We start from the raw sequence: 23,907 nt of genomic DNA on the forward strand, positions 1-23,907 counted from the left end.
ACAAATCCCAGTTCTGTAATTTCCTTGGAGTTCCTCGGGGCTGTTGCACCTCTCCTGCTCTGCATCTAGGGAGGGATCAGGTCTCTATTCAAGGTGTGGTGTTGCTGTCAAACTAAGGAGAGGACCCTTCAGAAGGCACACTTAAAGGTGTGTAATGTCATCATGGGGACGGAGGCATTAAAACACTGGCCTAAACACACAAGGGGAAAGTGGTTCTTTTATCTGTGCATCAAAGAGTGTTTCACACTTCTCATGTCACTTGAGCAGAAAAATAGGGACCTTATAGTATTGTGTTAGAAATGGTCACAAAGGAGTTTGCAGAAATCAGATTGAGCAACCGAGTTCCTACCATCTCCTCTTGATGGACCAGCAGCACCACGTGCTCTGGGGCAGTGGTTCCTGCATTTGTCATGCCCATTGAATGGCTTTGCAGCCCACTCAGGGTAATAAACAACCCCTCCACGTTTAACAGTTTTGAATTAAAAAAAAAAAAAAAAAAAAAAAAAAAAAAGGTGCAGAGAGACACAGAAACTGACAGTACTGAAAAATTGGGTGCTACTGCCTTTAAGTATTTTGTTAGTTTGTCATCTGAAGAGACAATGCAAGCCATTGAGTTACTACAGCCTAACAAAATGCTGCAACTAAGCTGAGCTTTAGCAATTGGCAGGATGCATGCTCCTAGCCCAAAGCAAATTTAAGTCAAGTATGTCAGCTGGAACAGTAGCTGCCAGCTACCATTGTCTTCTCCTTCCTTGCTGAGTAGCAGAAAGACCTTGTCACAGTCATACATCATCTTCAGTGGAGATTCTTGGTTTTTCATAAAATCCTCTGTTGTAGGGTATCCTCTTACCCAGAGAATCGAGCACAAATTCTCACTTATCTTGGTTCATTTTACATCTTTTGAACCCTGAGAGCCTGCACAAACATGAGTATTCACCAGTTGCTCCAGGCACTGTGAGGAAGACATACTGGGAAAAGAGCCAAGCTCCACACAAACCTGTTAATACCTTTGTTACCACTTCAGCTGTGCAAAAAAAAAAAAAAAAAAAAAAGACAAGAGGATATCCCATACAAGCATCCTTCTGCTGGATTTACACATAAGAGATTAGTCCCTCAAATAAACTCCTCTGCCAAGTCAAAATTATAGAGAAAAAGCCATTCAGTGCTGCTGGCTTTTCCCCTCTGTATCAGATGAAAGCAGCAATGAAGACACCCATTTCTGGTACTGCAGAAGGAGAAGCAAGGGAGCTAACTCGTGTCTCCTATTGAACATTGGCCTTTAAGAAACCCATCCCACGCTGGGTACGCTCAGTCCCCAGGCAAACGCAGTCACCAGCTGCTCTTTCACCAGAACTTTATGTTGGTCCCCACCCACAGTAACCTAACACAAAGCCACATTTCCTAGGAGAAAAATAAGGGCAGCTTTTAGAGTCTCCAGTTAAAATTATGGTGTTCTCTGCTTGGGCTGAAAGTGTCTCAGAGAAAGTTTAACATTTAATATCAAGCAACAGCTGATAACACTCAGGTTGCAAGCTGCCAGGGCCAACTAATGTGACAGTTTTATTGTAATTGCATGTTTGATGTTTTCTGTGGTAAGCAAGGAATAAAGCACCTTCCCTACAAACTGCTGAGCTTCCTTGGCTTTGGTGGGTACCATGGGCCTAAAGAGCTCCCCAGCTTCTCCAGCCCTGGCTGCTGCTGAGTCCTGGCTCCCTCTGAAAACAGCCTTAGAGTTACACTTAGGCTGGGAAAACACACCTGAAGCCAAGATACACTACTTCACAGCAATGAAGGATATCAGCAAAAGTGGCAATAGTTCAAAATGACCTTAATAGTCACACCTTTTGTTTTCTCCAACTTCAATGACCACCCCCACCCCCAAACTCTAATAGCAACTACTAATTTAATTAATTCACAGAATAATGGCATGAACTGCTGACTGAAGCAACATGGAGCCAAAAAAAGAGATTTTGGAATCAAACTTCCTTCTGCACTTCATACTTAGTCTTTAAATCCCACGTGCATGTATTTCATGGGTCCTCCAAGTCATTAAGTATCTGACAGCATCTTCTAGTTCTTAGCACCCACAGTCTACAAATATCTGTAAACACTTGCCTGTTCTGTGATATATGTCTCTCTAGCTGTTAGGTAAAGTCCCAAATATTTTATACAGGACTTCGTGGGAGACTTGTTGTGATGCCAGGAATGACCTGGCTGAGGAAGGCAATATGCTTTGTGAACAATAAGAACAGAGGAAACACACTGCTACCTCAATTTTAATGTCAAACCAGATCTCCCTCTGAGACTCCCTGACAAGCCTCAGGCAATCTTTGCTGTCTGTGGTGTCTGATCACAGGTACTTCCCAGCTTTGTGTCTGAGGAAACAGGAGTCATCTCTGCTAGCTTCCAGTTATCAGACCCATTGGAAACAAGTGGGGACAAGTAAAGGCCAAAGATGCATCCATGGGGAAATGCTGACATGCCCAGGGAGCACCAGGACAGGCTGCTGCCAGGCTGGTACCACTCTGTGTTTGGAGAAGGTAGAAGTGGAGATCTGCTCACAAACACTGTTGAGCTGCAGGTGCTTGGCAGCCTCAAGCCCCCATGGCAGATGTTTTATAGAGAAAGGTCAAGACATCTCTGTCAAGAGAGGGGGACGAGAAGAGAAACAAATGGAAAGTTTGGGTAAATGCAGGTGTACAGTTAAACAGGACTAGATGGCATTTTTACACATGCAAAACTAAACTGGGCCAAGTGACCAAATAGGTGTGTGATGCACATATCCCCGGAATAACAAGATTTTACTTGTAGACCTAGCCAAAGGAGCACATGCACAAATAGAATTGATGTACCAAAATTTAGCTCTGAATGTCGATGAAATGCGTGCTGTGCTAGACCAAATCCCCTGCTCCCAGCACTTGCCAGCTGTGGAATTTGTAGTCTGGGTTCTTCCCAAATATCAAGTTTTGGTTCAATTTAGAGTCACATTAAAGCAGATATGAGAACACGTCTCCTGAAAAATGTGGAAGGACTTTGAGGCAACTCCTTCTTTATAGGAGCAGCCCTCTTGATGTCTAAGCAGTCACTAATGTGAGGGAGAAGTTACAGAATACAAGTAACAAAAGGTTCACAACAGAGAACTGGTATCTTGGAAGAAGCATGCATGGCAGCAACACCAGAGTTTATGCAATTGCTGACTTGAAGAAATCAATTAATCCTTAACAAAGGAAAGGTCAAACAAAAAAATAGTTATGTAAGTACATCACTAAAAATTGCATCGTGGACCTATTAGGTATGAAGTCATGGAGATTTTCTAATTTCCAGACCTTTGACATTGCAAGCTTGGTATTCCTGAAATATGGTTTTCAGTGTGTAGCTGTCTATATTTACATGTTATCACATAGATGGGCACAAACACATAGAGATTTATGCACACGTGTGTAAATGCAATACACTGGGCTACAAGATAACATGCTGTTTAAAGCTAAAAACAGTTTCTGTGCTATATAAGAGAGTTTAAAAGAGTTCATATACATTCCAAGACTTGTGGCTCCCCAAAATGGTGCACCCTTACAGAAAATGAAGGGTTTACTCGAGCTGAATAAAAATCCTTCTAGGAAGGGTTTTGAGCTACAGCAGCAACCCACCCCTTTTCCCAATATATAAAGAAATAATATGCTTTTTAACTTGCCTTGTCACAAAGTTTGTGTCCATAGACATCATGGAGCTCAATTCCTGCTGAAGTAAATGACACCTTCACACAAACAGGCGGCAGAACCTGGGCCTAAACATTAAACTTCCTAGTAATTCATCTAGAAAAGCTTTAATGTTTGCAGTTGTAGTCATTGGGGAAAGCTACTGATCACATACTTAAAACCAGCTGGATTTAAAGCCCACACCCAGGGAATCACTTGCTGTAACCCCATGGCTACACCCAAGCTGGTCCCAGCTGTTCCACTTACATTTTCTACTACATCATCAGTATTCAGAAATAAAATATACCAGCAAAATATGTATGGCTTTGTTTGCTTGATAAGCAAAAAAAAATTTGTTTTCCATTAATTTTATTGTATACAGCTACAGTACAATTAGTTTTCCAGAGCATATGGCCTTTTTTTTTTTTTTTTTTTAAGACAGTAAAAAAAAAAGAGGACTTTGGCCATTTGCATAACATTTCTGAAGCTCAGTGAGAAGAGTGGCTACTCGATACCTAGAAGTTCCTGTCTACAGGTCACTAGCCATATGCATATTGCCATTTGCCCACGCAATTAGTTTGTAATTAGCATTTTGGGTAATCCTGTGCAGTACAGCTGATGCATTCCTATCTCATCAATCTGCTGAAGTCCAACATGTCTGTGCTGCAGACCCTATCAGAAATGGGCTTCAGTGGACTTTCCCTGCCTGGTGTAATTTAGAAAAGCAGGTTTTACAAAGTCACCCTGGCTAGAAGACTGCAGACAGTTTAGTCAGCAGCCTGGGTGACACAGGGGTTCCACAGAGCCCTATGGACCTGTCGCTGCAGTGTGTGCAAAGCAAAACATTTTAAACTTGCGTGTGCTTCACCCCAGATCTGACCATTTGCAGTTTCCGCTGCTGCCTCGCCTGTTCTCTGTCACAGGAACAGCGGTCAACACAGTTTTATTCAGATGCCTCACCGTGTTTCGCTGCACGGCGCACACGCTGTAACCCGATAACGCACAAAAAGGGATTTGGCATCTTTGCTTTGTAAGGCGAACAATGTTATTGTTATGGGCCATCCAAAACATGAGTCAGCCTGCAGGGATACGGCGCTGCAGCACACCGAGCAGCCAGAGGCAGCGTGGGCTGAGGAGCTCGCCCCGGCTGGGCTCAGCTCCCTGAAGATCTGCTCTCCTGCTGGTGGCATCTGTGATGCCTTGCCTTTCACTTGTTCTCCTCTTCTGAAAGGACAAGCCGTTCAGAAATGGCATTTGTGCTGCTTTCAGACAGTTTCAGATACCCTGTTGTAGGGAAACTGGTTAAATTTATGTGGCATGTGGTTTCATTCAGCTGATCTGGACTGCACTGAGCAAGCCAGGCACACCCTGGCCTGATGGGAATCACGAATCCCCTTCCCAGCCAAAGACGCTCAAGTGAACATAAAACAGACTGGAATCCAAAAGGCCAATGGACTCATCCCTTCAAAGCTCCTGAGACCCTTAATCCTTGTGTATCCTTTTTCCACACGCTGCTTTACGTGCCTGATTGAAGCCCAAGTGATTGAAGCCCAATTAGCAGAGGGAGAGGAATGTCCCGGTACTGAGATCAGGATGCCTGTTCCTGTCGCACATGAAGTCATTCGTATGGAAACAGCAAGTCAGGAACTTAAGAGCCCCTTAAACCGATAAATCTACGGAAAACAGAACAGACAAGGCCAGCAAGAAAGCCCAAAGAAAAATGGGCTATACAGATGAACAAAAGGAGAAAGAAACACAGGGGTTTTGAAAGAGGAATTAGTTAGAAAGTGTTCTTATTTTGGGAGGTCTGCTCTGCCAGGGCTTTGGGATAGCTGCAGAGAATCTGGTGGAGTGTGTTTAACACGGACATTGTTCTAACCAGTGGGACACAGTGTTGCAATGCTATTCTCTTTAGAACAGTTAAAAAACAGAAAAATGAGATTTTTATAGTGACATTACTCAGGCAATTTACCATGTCCTCAAAATGTGGCTGGAGATTGGGCCCTGGGTAGAGCCTGCTTCCTCCAGTGTTAGACGGGAGAACATCTTCATCTCACCAGGAACATGTCCTGTAGGACAGTCTAACTGGTCTTCTGCACAGCACGACTTCCCAGGTGCATTACTCAAAGCTGGATGCAACATTTAAGTCACATTTACTTAGAAAACATGCACAAGAAAGACAAAGGAAACAGCTGATTGTAAATGCTGCTGCTCTAACCCCACTTACCTGACCTGAGAGGTCCCAGGGCAACGAGGGGCACTCCTGTAATCCACAGACCCTTGCCTTCACCTTGCTGTGCCCACCAACAATTGTGAGGAATGTGGTGGAGCCAAGAAGCCCTCTAGGGTTGGTTCAGTGGTCCAGGGGGGCAACGATAGGACCTGGTCTCAGGGAACTGCCACACAGCTGCTCAGACCCCTACCTGCCCTCCAGCCCTGGGCACTCAGCAGGGGGGCACCAAGCAAGACACACCGAAAGTCACCAAAATGAAGACACAGCACAGAATTTTTAAATAATTTTATAATTTCCTGATGAACTTAGTCTGTGAATAAAAAAAGAAGAAAAAAAAATGAACAAAGTGTTTATATTATCAAGGCAAAGTTGAATATAACACATTTTCTTTGCGATTTCATTATCCTGTCAGTAACATGACTCCAGCAATAAAACACATACAAGTTGAAGGCAGCGTGTGCACTTGCATCACAGACATCAGTGTCTCCCGCTGCTGTTATTTCAAAAAGGAATTCAAGTATGCCAGATCCCATCCCCACAGCCTGTCTTCCCCTCCGCTAAAGTGCAACACGTCTCTTTCAAAGCAAATGAGGGATCCGTGTCTGTGGAGTGGCTGGAGCATCCCACAGATTTCTTTTTTTTTTATTCCCACAAATGATTTGTGAGCCAGGTGTGTGGCTCTCCTCATTTACAGACTTGGAGGGAGACGGCCATATACTGGTTTAGTAGGCTTGGAGCAGCATGTTAGGCTAGCACAGAAATTATTCCCCTGTTCATGGTCCCGTTTGATTCATCCTCCATCAGCATCTGAACAGATAAAGGTATCTGCCACTAAAGCCTCCCCAGATATACTGTAACAAGAACATCAGTAAGGGCCAAATGTGGTCACCCCTGGGCAGGCACAGGGCAAAGAGAGACCTGGCAATGTCCATGGAGAGCTGGGAAGATGGGGCAGATTAAAGGAACAATGTCTACTCACAAAATTTGGCTTCAAATTTGGCTTTCAGATAACCACATTTTAGAAAAAATAAGAGTACACATGACTGAAAGATCATTTTTTTGCCAGTTTCCAAAGGGAAAGAACTTTTTTTGAACAAAAAGGCCCACCAAAGCACTGAGAACCTAAAGTGCAAATCTTTATTCACAGCCAAAACTGATTCAACTTGATTTTCAAGACCCAAACGAACCATGCAAAATGGGGACAAACAGAATATGGTAATTTTGGTACCAAAAAATACATCCATTTAATGAAATTTTTACGCAGTCTCCAGGGTAAAGTGATTTGAGTGGCTCTTTTTGTACATGTTATGTTCCTGTTTAGCCTCATGTTGTCCCTTTTGGGCAGGTAAAGTCTTTGATGCAACTGCAGCATAAGGTGGCTGCTAGTCCTCTCCTGTACCATAACCCACTGTGACTATCTGAGCACCACTGGATGCAAAAAAATTCAGCTTTGATAATGGACTACACATCACCACCTGCACCAGCTGATCCCTGCTTCCAGGTATCCCTGGTACTGATGGGTCCGATTGCGAAGACATAGAAAATCTGGCCAAAGTATTTGGCCCATGTACATCAGCACCTCTTATCTTAAGAGACACCTGGAGTTGATAAATGTTACATGAAAAGATTGATTTCCAAAATACTGCTTCATTTTGCCCATTTCTGTATTACACGTGCACAGTATAAACCTGGGAAAGCAGGAATTTTATACAGGGTTTGTAATATTTCCTAAGAGACCAAGCTGCCTCGGACCTCAAAAGCCTGTGAAAGGCAACTGGTTATAATTTTAAGCCCACAAATCCTTTTCTGTACATTCCCAAGAGGAGGAGTCATGGCTTTGTCACTTCTTTACTTGAATTCCTTTTGATGAAATATATTTTAATATATTTTTAAAAACACATCTTTTTTTCAGTTCTACTACTATCTTTTTTTAATCCGACAACAGACACACATTGTTGGTAACTGCCCCAGCCTTAGGACCACACAGACAATATCGACAAGCAGAAAACAAAACAGGAAAAAACACCCCTGAAAAAGTCAGGAGAGATACTGATGACAGGGTTACAGCACTCACCACACACACTGAAAAAAGTCAGGATTTCTGCGTTTATGCTTTTGACACTAAAAAGTTTTGAAACAGTTTTTCTTTTTTTTTCTTTTTCTTTTTTTAAAAATAGTCAGCGGACACAGCCATTTTGTTCAGAAGAATTGCTGTTGCGTAAGGTTCCTTCCATTTATGTGGAAAAAACAATTAAAAACATTATTTTGTTAAAAAAACACACCCCTCAACACTCCTTTTCCTCACCACACTGACAAGATGGGCTGGCAGAGCCGGCCTTGCCAGGCGTGATGCCCCTTGCCTGACCCTCCCACCCCGCCGGCTTCACTGGGGCAGTGTTAGTTATCCACAGCCTTCTGCATCCTCTCCCCTTTCCTCTTTCAGCATGGGTGCTGAGCTGAGTAGAGGCTTCCTTTACTATCAGACACCTTGCTTGTACTGTTTCCCTTTTGCCTTCCATTGGAGTCATTTGAGGAATATAAACATTACTTACATAATGAAATCTTTGCTTTAAAATGGTATCACAGGGTGACTCTCAATGTCCTCTGTAAAAAGACCCCTGCAGTGGCAATGGTTGGCAATTAGTACAGGAGTGGGGACTCAACCCTGTCAACCTACTCGTTGTAGAAATTTCCCAACAATTTGAGTGTTAGCAGCAGAATGGGTGGGAATTACAGGGCAAATGAAAAGTGGTGCCCCTTTGGTTCAAAAAACAGGGTTATGTGTATGAGATTTATGACATTAATGCTCCCTTGTGCAAAACACCGAGAGCCCTGAAGTACCAAGTGAATTTGCTAGAGAAGGGATATTCCAGCTGTGCAACCAAAAACGGCACACACAGTCTCATGAATCACGTCAGACCTTCACCTTCTGTCCCTGGGACTTGGCAAAAATCGGATACTCCAAAGAGGGTTTGGCATTTTCTAGAGGGAAAACTGGTTAAAGGCAGTAAAAGTGAGAGAGAATACTAGAAGCCTGGAGCTTCACTTGGGAGCACGCCAGGCAACTCTTCCAGTTACAAACAGTGCTCATGTCTTCACTCTGCAATTTTAGTGTTGTAATGTCTTTTTAGTGTTTTACATGAGGCTGGATTCAGAGGAAAAGATGTACTTGGACGTGGAGATATAATGAACAAGCATGGTTGTGGTGTCAGCTTTTTACCCTGTATGTGGGCTTCAAGCTTGAGTTATTTTTTATCCCAAACCCAGCTAAAATGGCCTATTTAATTTTCTGAAGACAGCTCAAGTCCTTACATCTCTCCGTTTCTCCATAAATGACAGCTTGAAAGAAAAAAAAAAAATCGAGTAGCCAAAACTTTCACAGCTCTGGTAGCAAATGGAACAAGAGAAGAAAAAGCAAGTTTCCCCAGGCTCTCTGGGAAGGGTTCCTGAATTTCTCAGAGCTGCTGCTCTGCAGGACTGCTGTGCTAGGAAACTGTCTGCATCTGCCTGGCTGCTGACACCTGAGTATAAGATTTTAAAAGAGCAGGGATGGGTTAGGCAACTGGATGAGCATCGCAGTATGTGTACACATATGGCTCTTCTGCCATGTGCCTGATATGTGATTTCAAGATGGATTATGATAACAAAATCCCTTTGATGCCCTAAGGCCAATGGTGTGGCACTCCATACAAGCAAAAAGAAAAAAGCTTTCACTGGTCACATTCAGCAGGAAATCGTGGCCAGCAGCACCTCCCAAATCACATAGTTCCTCAAGCTATTCACTATGACAAGATCTCTGTCGGCACAGGATCACAGAGATTACCTGAAAAAGTTCAGTGGAGATAAGTTGGATCAAGTCTGTTCCTAAATGAGATCTGCTCTCTCCCTGAAAGCACTTTACTGAGGTCTAAGATCAATGGTTAAGATGGGAAGCCTATGAGCTTAAAAGATAACAGTAGTTAACAACAAAAATTGCAAAGGCTCAACAACCCAGATGGGAGGAACAGCAGGTGTGTGGCTGGGAGATAAAAGACCAAATGGCCAGTGTGAAAACTAGCCAGGCTTGGGAAATCCTCACAAGGAAGAGGCTGGGAGATGTGTAAACAGTGAGATTCACCTGGATGCTGATGCGTGGATCCTGCACACGCTGTTGTGACAGCAACCTCTGCCTTTGGCTGGGGCATTTTTAACTCTAGAAACACAGCCGCAGGCTGGCAGCTGCGTTAAAGATGCAGAAGAACCAACCCTGAAACTTGCAGCTTTCCTGCATTGTGTGGCCAATGCAGTAAACCCAGGGAATTGAAATAACAGCCCAAAGTGACCACCCCTTGTTCTCATCCCCTCCCCCTGCCCCTGCCTGCAGCGGAAACACTATCAAGGAACATCTCAGTAAGAAGTTTACAAGCAGGAGTCATTTGAACCATCGATAAGGGAAATTCCACAGCTTCTCACAGAGGAGGGATTGTTTTACAGCAGGGAACCAGGGCAGCTGGAGATTTGACCATATAAGTTAATGAGACAGTCAGGAGTGGTGGTGGTGGTGGTGTGATGATGTTTGGCTGATGGCTCTGATGCTTTTACAGGCGGCATTAAATTCCTTGCGTGAGTAATTAGGGGTGATGAACAAAAAGCAAGAGGAAAGATTTCAAAACAACAGCTCATATTGAAACATGCTGACTCAAATAATGGGACCAAAGGGGTGGTTCTAGGATGAGGCATGGCTCAGTGGTATGCTCAGTCACTGTCTACATGCCTTCCGGTGTTCCCTCCTTGCACACATTCAGGTTCTCATTACCCTCCTCTTCCATGATAAAAAAAGCTTAAGACAAAGGCTGCTACCATAGCAAGAACTAAAGTTACATTTCCCAACTTGGAAAGCACTGGCAGTTCAAAACATGGAAAAGGTGTGAATCAGTTTTTCTTTGGAGACTTACGTATTTCTTCCTAGTGGGCACCATGTTTATGGATCCATTTCCTTCTGCTGAATCATCACAGTACAACGAACTGGGATGTGATTTGTTTTCTATCTGTTAGATTTCAATAGTCTGCAGGTATATAAGATTTCAGTTTTGCCTGATTTTCAGTGCTTCTTTGGAAAAAAAGACAGGGTACATCTTCCCTTACTCAAACTTTCACTGATCTCCTTTCTATTGTAAAAAATTGGTCACTTCTTAAGATAAAAATAAGGTGTGAAAGACCTCCAGGGGAGTTGTGCTGTGAATTGAAAGACATAAGAAATGCAGTTTTCCTAAAAGGGCTTGGGACATTTTCCTTAGCGTAACAGTTTAGTGATTAAGCTCAAAATGTAGTAAGTCCTATGGAATTAAAACCGCAGGCTGGAAGGTTTACTGAGAGGATTCATAATTAGGTAGTGACCAGAAAACCAAGATTTCTTCCACTGCCATGTTGATATTTGGTCTCCTTTCCCCCTCCCCTCATTCTCTTAAGTAACATGAGAAAGCTAAAGGGGAACAACTCCTTTAAGGAGCACAAGGGGACGAGTTAAAGGGGTCTGTCCTGCAGATGCCCCCAGACGCACATAACCACTGGTAGCCAGGAAGAAACGTGTCTCCCCACTAATGCATAGTCCAAGAATGAACACCCAAGTCCTACTCCTAAAATAGTTTTCTGACTTGCTACCACAATGACAAACTGACCTGCTATTTCAGGTCATGTTACCTATCAGCAGAAACTTTAATGAGTGTCAAAGATGGATGGGAAAAAGACTAAGGCCTCTCATATACATATAAGAATTGCACTGGTTTAACTAAAGCTGTGATTTTTATATTTATTTACTCAGCTGGATGCCAACTCCAGCAGAGATTCTCCTCTTCATAAGAATGGGTTATTGCTCTGAACTCAAACTCATTCCTTGTCAAACTAAGCTAAACCAAAATAAATTAAATTATAATTATAGCAAGAAATATGTAACCAATTTACCTAAATTAGCTTTAAAATTACACTTTTAAGCTAAGTGATGCATTTTTTTCATTTACAAAATGCCTAAAACTATTTTGATGGAAGCTAGTGTTCACAAAGCTATGGCCTGAAAAATTTGCAATGGACAAACTATACAAATTAAAGCTAGGATCTGCCCTGTTGACCACACCTGCTTGAAGGGAGAGAGCTCTCTATAAAATAAGAACTTAAGAGACACAGACCTATGATAAGAAAACTCAGCTAAAAAGAAACGAAGAAACCAACAGATGAAAACATTTACCTGAAAAAATGCCCCACTCAGCACTTCAAAGTCAGATCAGTGAACAATAAAAATCAAAGTTAAGCAAACAGAAAGTACCAGTTTGCCTACGTTGTTTCCCAGCTGCTAGATGAAGTGACTAACAAGAAGAAATAGGGAAACTTTCCTTTCCTCTCTCTGTTATTTAAGAACATTAAGAAACATTGACACAGGCAGTAAGACCTGAGCTGGCTGATTCAGGCCAGTTGTAAGCCATAATCAGAGCACACTCAGGTTTGGTTTTAGCACTATGAAATTCAGGCTTTCATCTTTTAAGGAAAAACAAAAACCAAACCAAGAAACAAAACCAACCGAAAAAAAAAAAAAAAAGAAAAATGAAAGAAAGAAAAAAGAAGCAATAAATGAATAAAAGGCAAGGGCTACCCTTCTGCAACCTCATGGTGAATGAGAGCTGCTGTATTCAGTAAATCCCCTCTTCTTTGCTCAGTAGAAGAGCTCTGGTTAATTGTATCCACAAGTCACCATCAACAAAGTCAATGGGGAATTGGATTCTGAAGTAGAAAGGCAGTGAGCAGATGAACACAAATGTGACTGATTAACCATAGACTGGAAGAACCTAGAGAGCATGTAGTTTTTAGAGGTTTTTTTTTTTGCTTTTGTTTTCTTTGTAAAAGGTGCACCAGAAGTTTCCATTCCGTGTTCTGTCTTTCACATTCCTATCCACTCTCATGGCTCCTTGGACTGACTGGGTTTGGCCACTGATGTGCTGCTCCAGTGGGGCGAGTGGCCAAGGTCATGAGGACTCCTCAAGGGCATTGACGACTTGTTCCAGGATGTCAGGGCAGTGATCTGCTATCTGCTGTAAGATGGCGTTGGCAAACTCCTGCAGCTCTGCGCTTTCCTTCTCGCCCTTTTCTAACTCCTCGTGAAGCTGCAAGAGACACACAGAGGCATGGTCATTCTCTGCATTTAAACATGTTCATAATACGAAAGTATAAAAGAGACCTGCCCAGCAGGCTCAGCCCTCAGCTACCACCAGCTTCAGAAAGGGAGCTGGCAGAGGTGTAATCTGCTGTGAACTTTCTGGACCAGCGTCTTCCCTTGGAGACACCCTCACCAGCACTGGAAGATCTCCCTGCTCTTTATTTCACTTTTTCAGTCTACAGGACCAAGCTTGTGACTTTCCCATGTCCAAATGGTAAAACTGACTTAACTATTCCTGAATAAATTTTTTGTGGTTAAGTATTAGAGAAGGTTCCTCTGCAGAATGTCTTTCTGAAAGCAGCTTGTTCCAGAAGCAATACAACATTCTACTAGTACATAATTTTAAATAGTTTGATTTTTATTCATGAACAACAGAATGCTTCATAGGATGTCACTTCAGAATTATTTCCTATATGAAATCAATAGAACTGTTACATAAGTATAAATACTACACTCAGAATTAACCAGAATTGTATTTTTTCTGTAGAATTAATAATTTTCAGAGACGGTGTTTCCTAATTCAGTTATAAGATACACATACACAGTTGTGGTGGAGCTTACAGGGGTTCTGTTTACTAACACTGCATTTCCTGTTGGATCATCTGTTGTTCAGATTACTGTAACTGTCACAGAACAAGATGTGGAACTTCAAACCTCTGTCTTACTCACGCTGTCTACAGTCTATAAACTGTTTTTCCAACATGCAGTGTTACAAACCACGCCACACAACATCTTGGAGTAAATGTGAACATAATTTTTAGCTCCAAGCCTAATACCATTGCCAGAATTAGGGGCCCACAGAGCCTTTATGAAGAGCAGGAAACATCTGCCTTTGGCAACCTGTTTATCTGCCCAGCAATTGATGAAGTCCATGCTAGCCTGTGAACTGTGAAGAATCCCAAGTAAGGATGTGATTTGTGCAAGCATTTCAGGGATTACTGTTCTCACAGTGCTGTAAGGATCTAACAGAACAAGAAGCAACATCTCTTACTAGACCAGATGATGCAGACAGATTGGATAAGCTTTCAAGCAGATAACTCTTTCATATATTCTATATCCAAAAAAACTCTCTTCTGATATTTCAGGGATATGATTTTTTCTAATGAAGTGTACTCCTGATGAATATAAGAAAAGTATACTTGTAGCAGGTACACTTAGATGGATTCTGAAGTTTATTGTGAGCTTCTGCATCCAAAGTTCTTTGTCATTTTAAGCAGTTGTAGCAACTAACTTATCTACTTCTGAACCTTCTTTTCATTTTTTTTCATAATATTATCTGTCCGTTTGCTAACTTCCTTATTCCTAAGTGATTAATATTTTTATTGGAACTCTATTATGTTAATACATGACATGGAAATAATGTCAAATTTTGAATTTTTCATCCCTGAAGGGGTAACTAGTCATTAGTATGCACATTTCTAGTTCTAGTTCTGTGTTTCTGTGACACTCCTCACTGTAGGTTTTAAAAAGAGAGAACTGTCAGGCAGCAGAACAACAGGGATCATTTTACAACTGTAAGAGCACAATGAAGTGGGAAAGGTTATATTTCTACAATTAAAATTCTAATCAGATACAATGGTAAGTTTCTGATTAGTTTCTAATTAGTCAAGCAAGGTTTGGGAGATTATTACTGCAAGAAATACTGCATAAAAGCAAAGAGCTTAAGAAAGACTACAGAGTAAATATAAACACCTTTTAAGGAATTTATGGGATAGGCTTCTATAGACAAAAGCGAGAGAAAGGAAATTAAAAGGGTAAGCCTGCTATGCTATTCCCTTTACTAAGCAAGGTAGCATATAGTAAATTATTTGGGCTCTGCGTGCTGAATGTTAGTTTAATGTGTTCTTATGTGCTTTGTTCCTACTGGCTGCTGTACTCACAGAACAGCTATTACCAATCTGAGAGGGGCTCCAGCCAAGAATCACAATGCAAAAGCAACCTGATCCTGTTCCACCGAGTGACATTAGCTGGGAAGTGGGGAAAATGAGAGGGAGGGGAGCACTCCGGGCTCTGCAAGGGCTCTCGGGGGAGAAGGGGAGGAGGAGGGGAATTCAGAAGAAACCCATAATGGTTCAGAAATGGCACGGTGTGGATAGACAGCTAGCTTGGGTCCAACAGCCTGGCAGAGTTATCAGTTGGAAACTTGCAATGGGTGGATAAGTCTAAGAGAGGTCCAGTCAGCAAGCAGGATTGAAAGAGCCAGCACAGCCAGCTTGGAGCAGTGCTGAATATTAAAAGCCAGGGGACTGGGTGGCAGGGACTACATCTGAATCTCAGGTTACTCAGCCCAGTGAAACACCAAGGATTCAGGCAGCCCCAGTTACAGCAGCCTACAAACCACCTAACTGCTGGGAAATTCATGGGACTGCTTTGGGTGATGAACTCTGAGGCAGGGTTGCCTTGGCTTCTGGAGCCAGTGCAAAGCTTCATGGTGCCACTTATCAGGAGGGTGGGAGGTCAGCAGAGATAGCAAGCAATGGAAGAAGAAACCAAAGATGTACTTTTCTTCATCCAGCTTCTGCAAGGGGCCTGGGCTCTGGGCCCACAGGAGAGCCAGGAGAGGGCAGTGTTAGCAGGGAAAGCTGGGCTGGCTCCCTGCAGGTCTGGTACCACCACCTGCCCCGGTCAGCATCCCTGCTCCAGCTGCCTCAGCCAAATCCTCCAGATGAAGCTCCAGGAAAAGGTAAAACAATTAAATAGTCCAATATAAAAGCACCTCAAAGAGATTCAGAACTGAAAGGTTTGTGGAGAAGGGACACAAGCTGCAAAATGTGCTCTTCAGCTTCAGCTGCATTTGTACAAATCCTTACACAATCAAGGCAGGCCCAACAAAATCAGCCCATGCCAAAGCTAAAATAAATCCATTGCAATCAAACAAAAGTAATCAACCAGCGGTAGAAAATATTTTCAAGACATACATTTTTAACCAACAAGAGCCCAAAAGGAGATGACTCTGAATGATGAAGGCCAGCAATAATACTTTGCAAATTAGCACAGACAGAAAGTCTGCACAGCTGGCTGGCAGATGTCTATGATGAAACGTCTTCGAAAAAAGTAGCAATGATAGCCTTGCGTTGAGTTTGCTAGCTTCAGAACATCTAGGTTTAATAATGTGATTTCTGTTTAAACAAAGACATCTTAATTGACTATGTGGCTGGTTGCAGCATTTCTGTATCATGTATGTCATCTCCGTTTACGTCATTCCTTTCAGAAACAGCTGTGAGCAGCACACGTCACTCCTCATTCAGACAACCTCTTTCATGGGGAACATCCAGTTCTCCATGGAATACGTTGATTGACCTACATGTTTGTCAGTCCAAATTTTAGGGACATTTCTCTAGAAGTATTGCTACCAGTTCTGCTCCTGGTTTCATAGATTTTCCTCTTGTGAATGCAAACAAAAATGGTGCAATCTTCCCTATACCATTTTTCTATGAGAATAAGTGTTATAAAATGTTAACACCATTTTTTCTTGGCAATTTCATCTGAAGATACGAGGAGACTCACACACTTGCCTCATAGAAATTACCAAAAGAGAAGGCAAGGCTAGATATATTTGCCTATATGATGACTGCTTGTAGACAGCTCAGAAAGAAATGGACAGCAATGACCCCAGAGGTGCTTCAAAGTATTTATACTTTATCTTTGGACAGAGGAACAGAAAAGACCTTCAGCACCTCAGGGGAATGGAAGCTTGAAGATAATCTGCAAAAGGTTCAGATGCTTTTTGCCACTGCTGCCTTCCTCCCCGGGTTTAGAGCAAGTCGCAATGGGAATATTTTTCCATTTATAGTTAAACTCCATCAGTGAAAAAAATCCCCAGACATTCACCATTAATTTAACTTGTATTGTGCTTCCCTCATCCAAGATATTCCAGAACTTATTTAAAGATTAATTGACCTTCAGAGGGAAGATAACTTCATAGTTAAAAAATAGGATGCTACTGTTTTATATGCACCCTAGGTGAATGGTGCTACTGCTCTGCAGAACCTTTGTTGCCTTTGCTTATCTCATAACATAAATAAGGCAACATCAAGCTAAAATGCTTTAAAATTTATTTGTAAGAAAGAGACTTACTCCCCAAAGTGTTATTTTCCCCTCATTAACAACTCCATAAAAACACTAATGAAAAAGCCAAACAAAAACAAAGTAGTAACTAATATCAGGTTACAGACAGTAAAACTGAATAAAGAACATCAGGTGCTTGTAGAGTAGCACAGAAAGTTCACTGCAGGACCTCTATGAAACTACAATACTGGGATCTTATGTTTCTCCAAAGTTTAGGTGTTCTTGGATCAGGCTATGGTTAGTCTGAAAAATACATTTAGAGCTTAAAGGAACAGAAAAAAGCACAAAACCCCCTCAGCTGATCTAATCTTAAACTTTGTTTTGTCTAAAAATAAGTTAAACTACACTGAAACTCTAGGACAAATGGTCAAGAGCTTTTGCATCTTCCCATATAAGCCACTGTAAGTATGTACGTCTGTATTTATTTCTCAATTACAGACCTATAAAAAAGTCCTAAAGAAATGGTTAGGAATACGGAAATCCCATTCTGCCAAACTTAAAAAAAAACCAAACCAAAAAAACCACATTTTTTTTAATGTAGACCCTTAAACATTTTTGCTGTACGTGGAAATTTTGTTTTTATGTTAACTTTTTCACATATTTAAAACACATGCGTTTAAAAATTAAAGCAAGATTTCAAATTAAACATTTCTGTCTTGTCTTTTAAAATAACGTAAACTTTAAAAATATGTTTTAAATATATTTAAATACACTTGAATGGATTTTACAATAAATTTTAATGTAAAAAGAAAGAAAAAAGTTGTTGAGGGGGGTCTTGCACCACATATTTGAAATAATTTTGTACATGGGATTTATCTTGAACATCTCTAAGCTTTGTGAACAGTGGAAATATTATTATTTCCTTGGTAATGAGTGAATTTCAAAATTATATAAATGGGAAGAAATAATGAAATAAAAGTCTGTAAGTTATATTTGGCATCTGACTGGGAAAGTTTTCCTGCAAATCCTGCCTTTGTAGAAATCATTTCACAGTCAGAGGACAATTTTCTGTTCATGTAAAATCTGGTCTATGCTATACACTTGAAAATTAATGCTGCTGTAGTTTACAGAAATTTGTTATTCTGTGGCTAAGCAGGACAAAGAAGAGTTATTGCTTCTTCCACAGGGTTATCTGCTAGGGCCAGGCCCTGCTGACCTAAGTAGACACAACGCAGGCAGATCCCACAGCCCTAATCCCTACCACCTGGCAGTTCTGCATGTTAAAGGATCTGTGAAAAAGAGCCAGGTGGCTGCTTCTCCTAGGCTGAGTTGCACTGCAGTACCTTACGTGTCACTTTACTCTCCTGAAGCTGGGTTGCCAGACACTGCCAGAGCTACCCTCTGATGCACCCTGCATGCTGGGCTGGTACCCTGCCCCTCTGCTTCTCTGCAGATAAATTAGGCCTTGGCATCCCCCCAGCTCTGCCTCTTCAGTCAAGGCAGGACCTGAGAGTCATAAACGCAGGGAAAAGTCACCTGTCCACAAGGCAAATCTTAACTACCTCTCATATATACTACCTGATGAGTTTTGGAAAAGCATTTTAATTGTTAGAGCAGAGGGTTGGGGGACAGCCACGGTTTAATACCTGCACAATGCAAAAGGACAAAGCAGAAAGGACTTGAATGAGACGATGCAGTTATGTGCATCCTTTTATTTCAGGATCGAAGATGGAGTCCTTTCTACTCTTTCCATATTACCTATTTCTCTGCAAGAGGAAGTTAAGAAATTATGAACTCATAGAGAATCCTATTAGCTCTGAAATTTCTCACAGATATTAAAAAAAATAATTCTCATGGAATATTTTGGGCCAGTGAGCTGAATGAGCCAACAGAGGACTCAGCTGCTCCTGCATGTGGTTCCTTTTCTCCAGACAGGAGAAAATGGCCACAAAGGGGTCCCCAGCAACCCCTGCAGAGCCAAGCAAAATTCACAGCAGTAGCTCATACCAGGAGATGCTGCAAAAAAAAATTCCACAAGCACCACAGTGATTGAGCCATGCACAACATAACTTGTTACTAATAGTAAAACATGAAGAGGTAAAACAATAAGGTAATAGCACAGGTTGGTACATCATCTACTTGTATGAACTGCTTGAAATGGGACCATAGTAATTTTAGATGTCACACACACACACATGAAATACTTGACCATGTCCTGAAACCATGTTATTCCCTTTATATCTCCTTTCAAGTTGGGAATAGTTTATGTTACTGATTGATAATATACATTTTAATTAAAATTAGCAATTCCATGGAACAAATAAAAATGGATAATGTTATGGCATTATGGATATGGTCAACTTACAGGTAACTTGTGTGATTTCAACCAGTATTTAAGAACTATGAAGCTGATCTGAAGATCTCATCCTTACCCAAAATATTAATTTAATATAGAAGATTAAAACACTGTAAAATGTAGTAATTTTAGAGAGTCCCTTTAACCATTACTTTTCTCAGCTGAACTCAGGAAATACATTTGCACATGAAGACGGATATAAATTGTTGCAATTATTACTTCTAATTTCTAACAGAGACCAGAAGTGGGCTGTTTAACTTTAAAATACATTATGTGTTCCCATAAGATTACAAATTAAAAATAAATGACATAAATCAGGTGGGAAAGATAACAAGCTAATGGAAGAGCAGTCAGAGAAGAAAGGCAGGATAAACTCTGAAGTAATAGAGTAATTTAGAATGACTAAATGCAAAACACGGCAGAGTAATTTCTCTACAGAAACTAAAAAAGTTGAGTAATTTCTCACAGATGATACAGAAGTAAGAACACAAGTGGAATCTGAACAAATAAGTACACAGGATGTTTATAAAATAGCGATTTGTTATTTAGAGCAAAGTTTATCCTACTTACAATATTGTTTGTATAACAAATCAAAATGTGTGTTTATTACTTTCAAAATTCAGCAAGCACATGCAATTTTAAACTGGAATTTGAAGGCTACATACAAGTGGCCTGGTGTCCCTTCCTATGAAAAGATTAACATAACTTTGCTGAGAGTGACACATGAATTAAGTGCAATGTAAATTATGCTCCTCAAAACCAAGTCACGACTTTTGGGCTGATACAGCAGGTTGTGACTGATAGAGTGAAGTGATATTATCACCTTTTTCTTCCTCAGCTTTGAGTGCTGAGCAGAAAAGACAACTCTGTCTTCTTGGGAGAAGATTAGTACGTAGGGATCTCTGGATAGTCTGTGCTTTGGCTGAAACTGGTACACAGGGAGAGGGAAGACAGCCTTTCTTCACAACAAAGGCTTTTCTGGGGTCAGGAAGATTTATCAAAAGCACCTCCCCTATTCCTGAGGTTAAGACAATTACTTTAATTGATAGTACCTCTTCTGATGGAAGAAATATTTTTCCAGAAAAACTGTTCTGAAGTCCTGTGTCCAGTTCTGGAGCCCCCAACAAAAGAAGAACATAGGCCTCTTGGAGCAAGTGCAGAAGAGGGCCATGAAGATGATCAGGGGGCTGGAGCACCTCTCCTGTGAAGACTGAGAGAGTTGGGGTTGTTCAGCCTGAAGAAGAGAAAGCTCTGGGCAGACCCTACAGTGGCCTTTCAGTACCTGAAAGGGGCCTAAAGGAAAGCTAGAGAGGGACTTTTTGCAAGGGTGTGTAGTGATAGGACAAGGGGTAATGGCTTTAAACTGGAAGAAGGTAGATTTAGATTGGATCTATGTAAGAAGTTCTTCAGTGTGAGGGTGGTGAGACACTGGCACAGGTTGCCCAGGGAAGCTGTGGATGTCTCCTCCCTGGAAGTGTTCAAGGCCAGGCTGGATGGGGCTTTAAGCAACCAAATCTAGTGGGAGATGCCCTTGCCCATGGCAGGGGGTTTGGAACAAGATGATCTTAAGGTCCCTTCCAACCCAAATCATTCTATGATTCTGTGATCTATTGAAAAAAAGAAACTCTCTGTAATATGAGGTTCCACACATTATGGAGCTGGGCTTGAAGTGGTAAGAAACATTTGTAATACTGCTGAAGGTGTTACCAGAAAAACACTTGTCTGCTGCTAGTTTCTGGCTGCTCATTTTGGTTGTCTCTTACTTTTCTGCAATGCCACTTTCCATTCACAGCATAGCATACCACCAACATAATTTAAATTATGAATTTCAAAAAGTTCCTGTTGCTACTCCATTATTTTGTAAAGGTAAGAGAAAAACAAAACCCAAAATATTAATAAAAATGTGGACCATAATTATGTTTTTAATGTAATTTCCTTTCATATATAAAAAAAAGCCCTCACTGAAAGGCAACCATCGGAAATGTGAAATGGAGCAATAGTTTTACAGAGCCCAAGAATACTAACATAATGATACATTTAGGAAAAAGTGAAAGAAAATACTGTATTTTCTAGAAGTTGCTGGGATAATGTAATTATTTATAACGAATTAATTTTTATTTCTCAGTGTTGAGATGTAGAACATCCTTCTTTCTGGTAATTTCAGTTTTTTAATAGGAAAAGTTGAACAGGACATGAACTAGTTGAAGGAAGACAGTTCCAAAAACAGTCCTGCTTAAATTCTTTGGGGACATTAAGTCAGAACTGACTTAAAAGAATATTTTCCACCAAATGAATAACTTAATGAAATGGTTCCATGCACTGTAGATCCTTTATTGTTCACAACTTACGCCAATATACTGGTGTAGATTAGGTTTTAAAATAACAGATACTCATGAAGTACTGGCTTTAGGCCTTCATTACCAATGGACCAAAATTTTACTGCAGAAAGTCAGATTTACAAAATGTCTTTGATAAAATGCCAGAAATAATGATAAAACATTTTGCCCCCACATGTTGATTAAAATCAATTTAAACCACAAAGGAATACAGCTGAACTTAATGGTAGCATAAAGAAACTGTTTTATATGAGAGGTACCAATTATCAATCAAACTTTGAGAGTCCACTAAATTATTTTTGTGGCAATAAATTCTCCTTAGAATCATGGTGTTGATGCTGGCAGAAGCTTTTCCAATGACTTGTACATTGGTTTCTGTGGGTCACTGGGGATGTGGTGGAAGACTGGAAAAGCTTACACCTATTTCATGTTTTACCTACCAGAAGAAGCCACAGAAAACTTCGACAACTATTTCTATCTGAGCATCCTCAACAGGAATGAGAAACCTACATGGTATATGATGAAACACAGCAGGACCAACCTTCATCAGTGATCGTTGCTCAAGCAGTAGGATGAAAATAAATTTTCAGCTAATTCATAAAAAAACTGAAATCCTAAACAAACTAGAAAATGTTATTGGTGAGAATGGATACATTGGCATCATTCTTAAATACTACTGGTGTTCAGTTAAATGTATCCTTCCTAATCATGTTAGCACTTCTTAACATTCAAGAGGATTAATTTTTTCCCACTGAGGCTTGTGAAGCATTATCTACAGAAGATCATATTAGAAGGGACAGGAGTGAATTTAATGCACTGGATTTGAAGTAATTTACAAAACTCATTAAAATTCCAAAGATGCAAAATGAGTATACTGTGACTGGCTTCTGCAAATCTGGAGAACTGATTCCTACTCCCCCATGGGAATACTTTAAACACAAAGGAAATTCTGCAGTTAGAAACAGAAAAGCTCCATTACTTATAAAAAAATGTGCTTTCAAATTTAAATATATCATTAGATTGTATTTTTCAACTGAAGCTTTTTAAATACTATCTAACTGAACATGGGAGAGAAAGAAGAGACTAGGTTTTATTTTAGCAGATATTAGTCATACATAGGAATCTCAAATGGAGTATTAACTTTAAACAACTGTGGTGATAGCAATTTAGAACTAAGACAACAATGGGAAAGGATAGAAAAATACTTTTTTATTCTCATCTCCAGGATAACAGACAATTTTTTTCCTAACAATTTAGGCTTAAATGCTTTCTTTCCATAAAAATGTTGCTAATGGACTAGTAAAGTTTGGATGAGAAATACCACCTTTCATTGGATCAGTACACAGAAAAAACAGAGACTGTTTTGAGCTGTCTATTCAGGACTGCTAAAGAAAGTCTTTTCTATTTTCTTTACCTACATCTCTTGATCAAATAGAAGATACCACCTATCCCCATAGATCCTGGTTATATTCAAAGACCATCACAACAACAAAAGACTAGTCAATTTTTTTCAGGGATATCCAACTTTGCCCACATACAGCCCTTATCTTTGTTTTCAGAGATGCCTCCACAGGTTTTGTCATGCACTGCTTCATTCCAATCTAACAGATAAGGTGGTTCAAAATGGTATGCCTCAGGTTTTGGTCTGTAACACAGGGGCCATATCTCTTTAGTATGTTAAGATGGCATGCACTGTACTGAAAAACTTTAAATCCTATAGCAGCAGTCACAGAAACCAAGATGTAAATAAAATGCTGACTCTGGGTGTGTAGGGGCTAGCTTGCTCTGCCAGAAAAAGGAGTGTGTCAAATCAAGAGAGGCAAAATGAAGATATCAAGTGAGGTACACAGCACACACTGAATCAAATAATGTATGAAGACAGATACAAAGGCAGAGATCAACTGCCTGGTACCACCTAGGCCCTGTTACAGGCACATCTATCTCCAGATGTCTGCTCTTCTCTCTCAATATTCAGACATGCTTCTGTTGCTTCTTGCAATTTGGCTGCTGAGCTGCTCTTGCCGATTTTTGGATCCAAAATCAGCTTTAAGTTGAAAGTGCAAGGAAATGAGTGTAAACATCACAAAAGAAGAAAA

At 40.8% G+C, this 23,907-nt stretch overlaps 1 protein-coding gene across 18 annotated transcripts in view; it reads right to left on the reverse strand.

Annotated features, from left to right (window-relative positions):
• Positions 1-6,198: 6,198 nt before the first annotated feature.
• ERC1 (ELKS/RAB6-interacting/CAST family member 1) overlaps positions 6,199-23,907 on the reverse strand; it is a 277,145-nt gene continuing 259,436 nt past the window's right edge. For all 18 annotated transcript variants that reach the window (XR_011730571.1, XR_011730566.1, XR_011730568.1 and 15 more), the window contains one exon: positions 6,199-13,058. Coding sequence is in view for 13 of the 18 variants with exons in the window: in XM_071768456.1 (XP_071624557.1) it covers positions 12,921-13,058 (138 nt within the window). In the remaining 5 variants the exon portion in view is untranslated. The remainder of the gene's footprint in view (positions 13,059-23,907) is intronic.

Source organism: Heliangelus exortis, chromosome 1 (genome assembly GCF_036169615.1).
Source record: "Heliangelus exortis chromosome 1, bHelExo1.hap1, whole genome shotgun sequence".
Classification (NCBI taxonomy): domain Eukaryota; kingdom Metazoa; phylum Chordata; class Aves; order Apodiformes; family Trochilidae; genus Heliangelus; species Heliangelus exortis.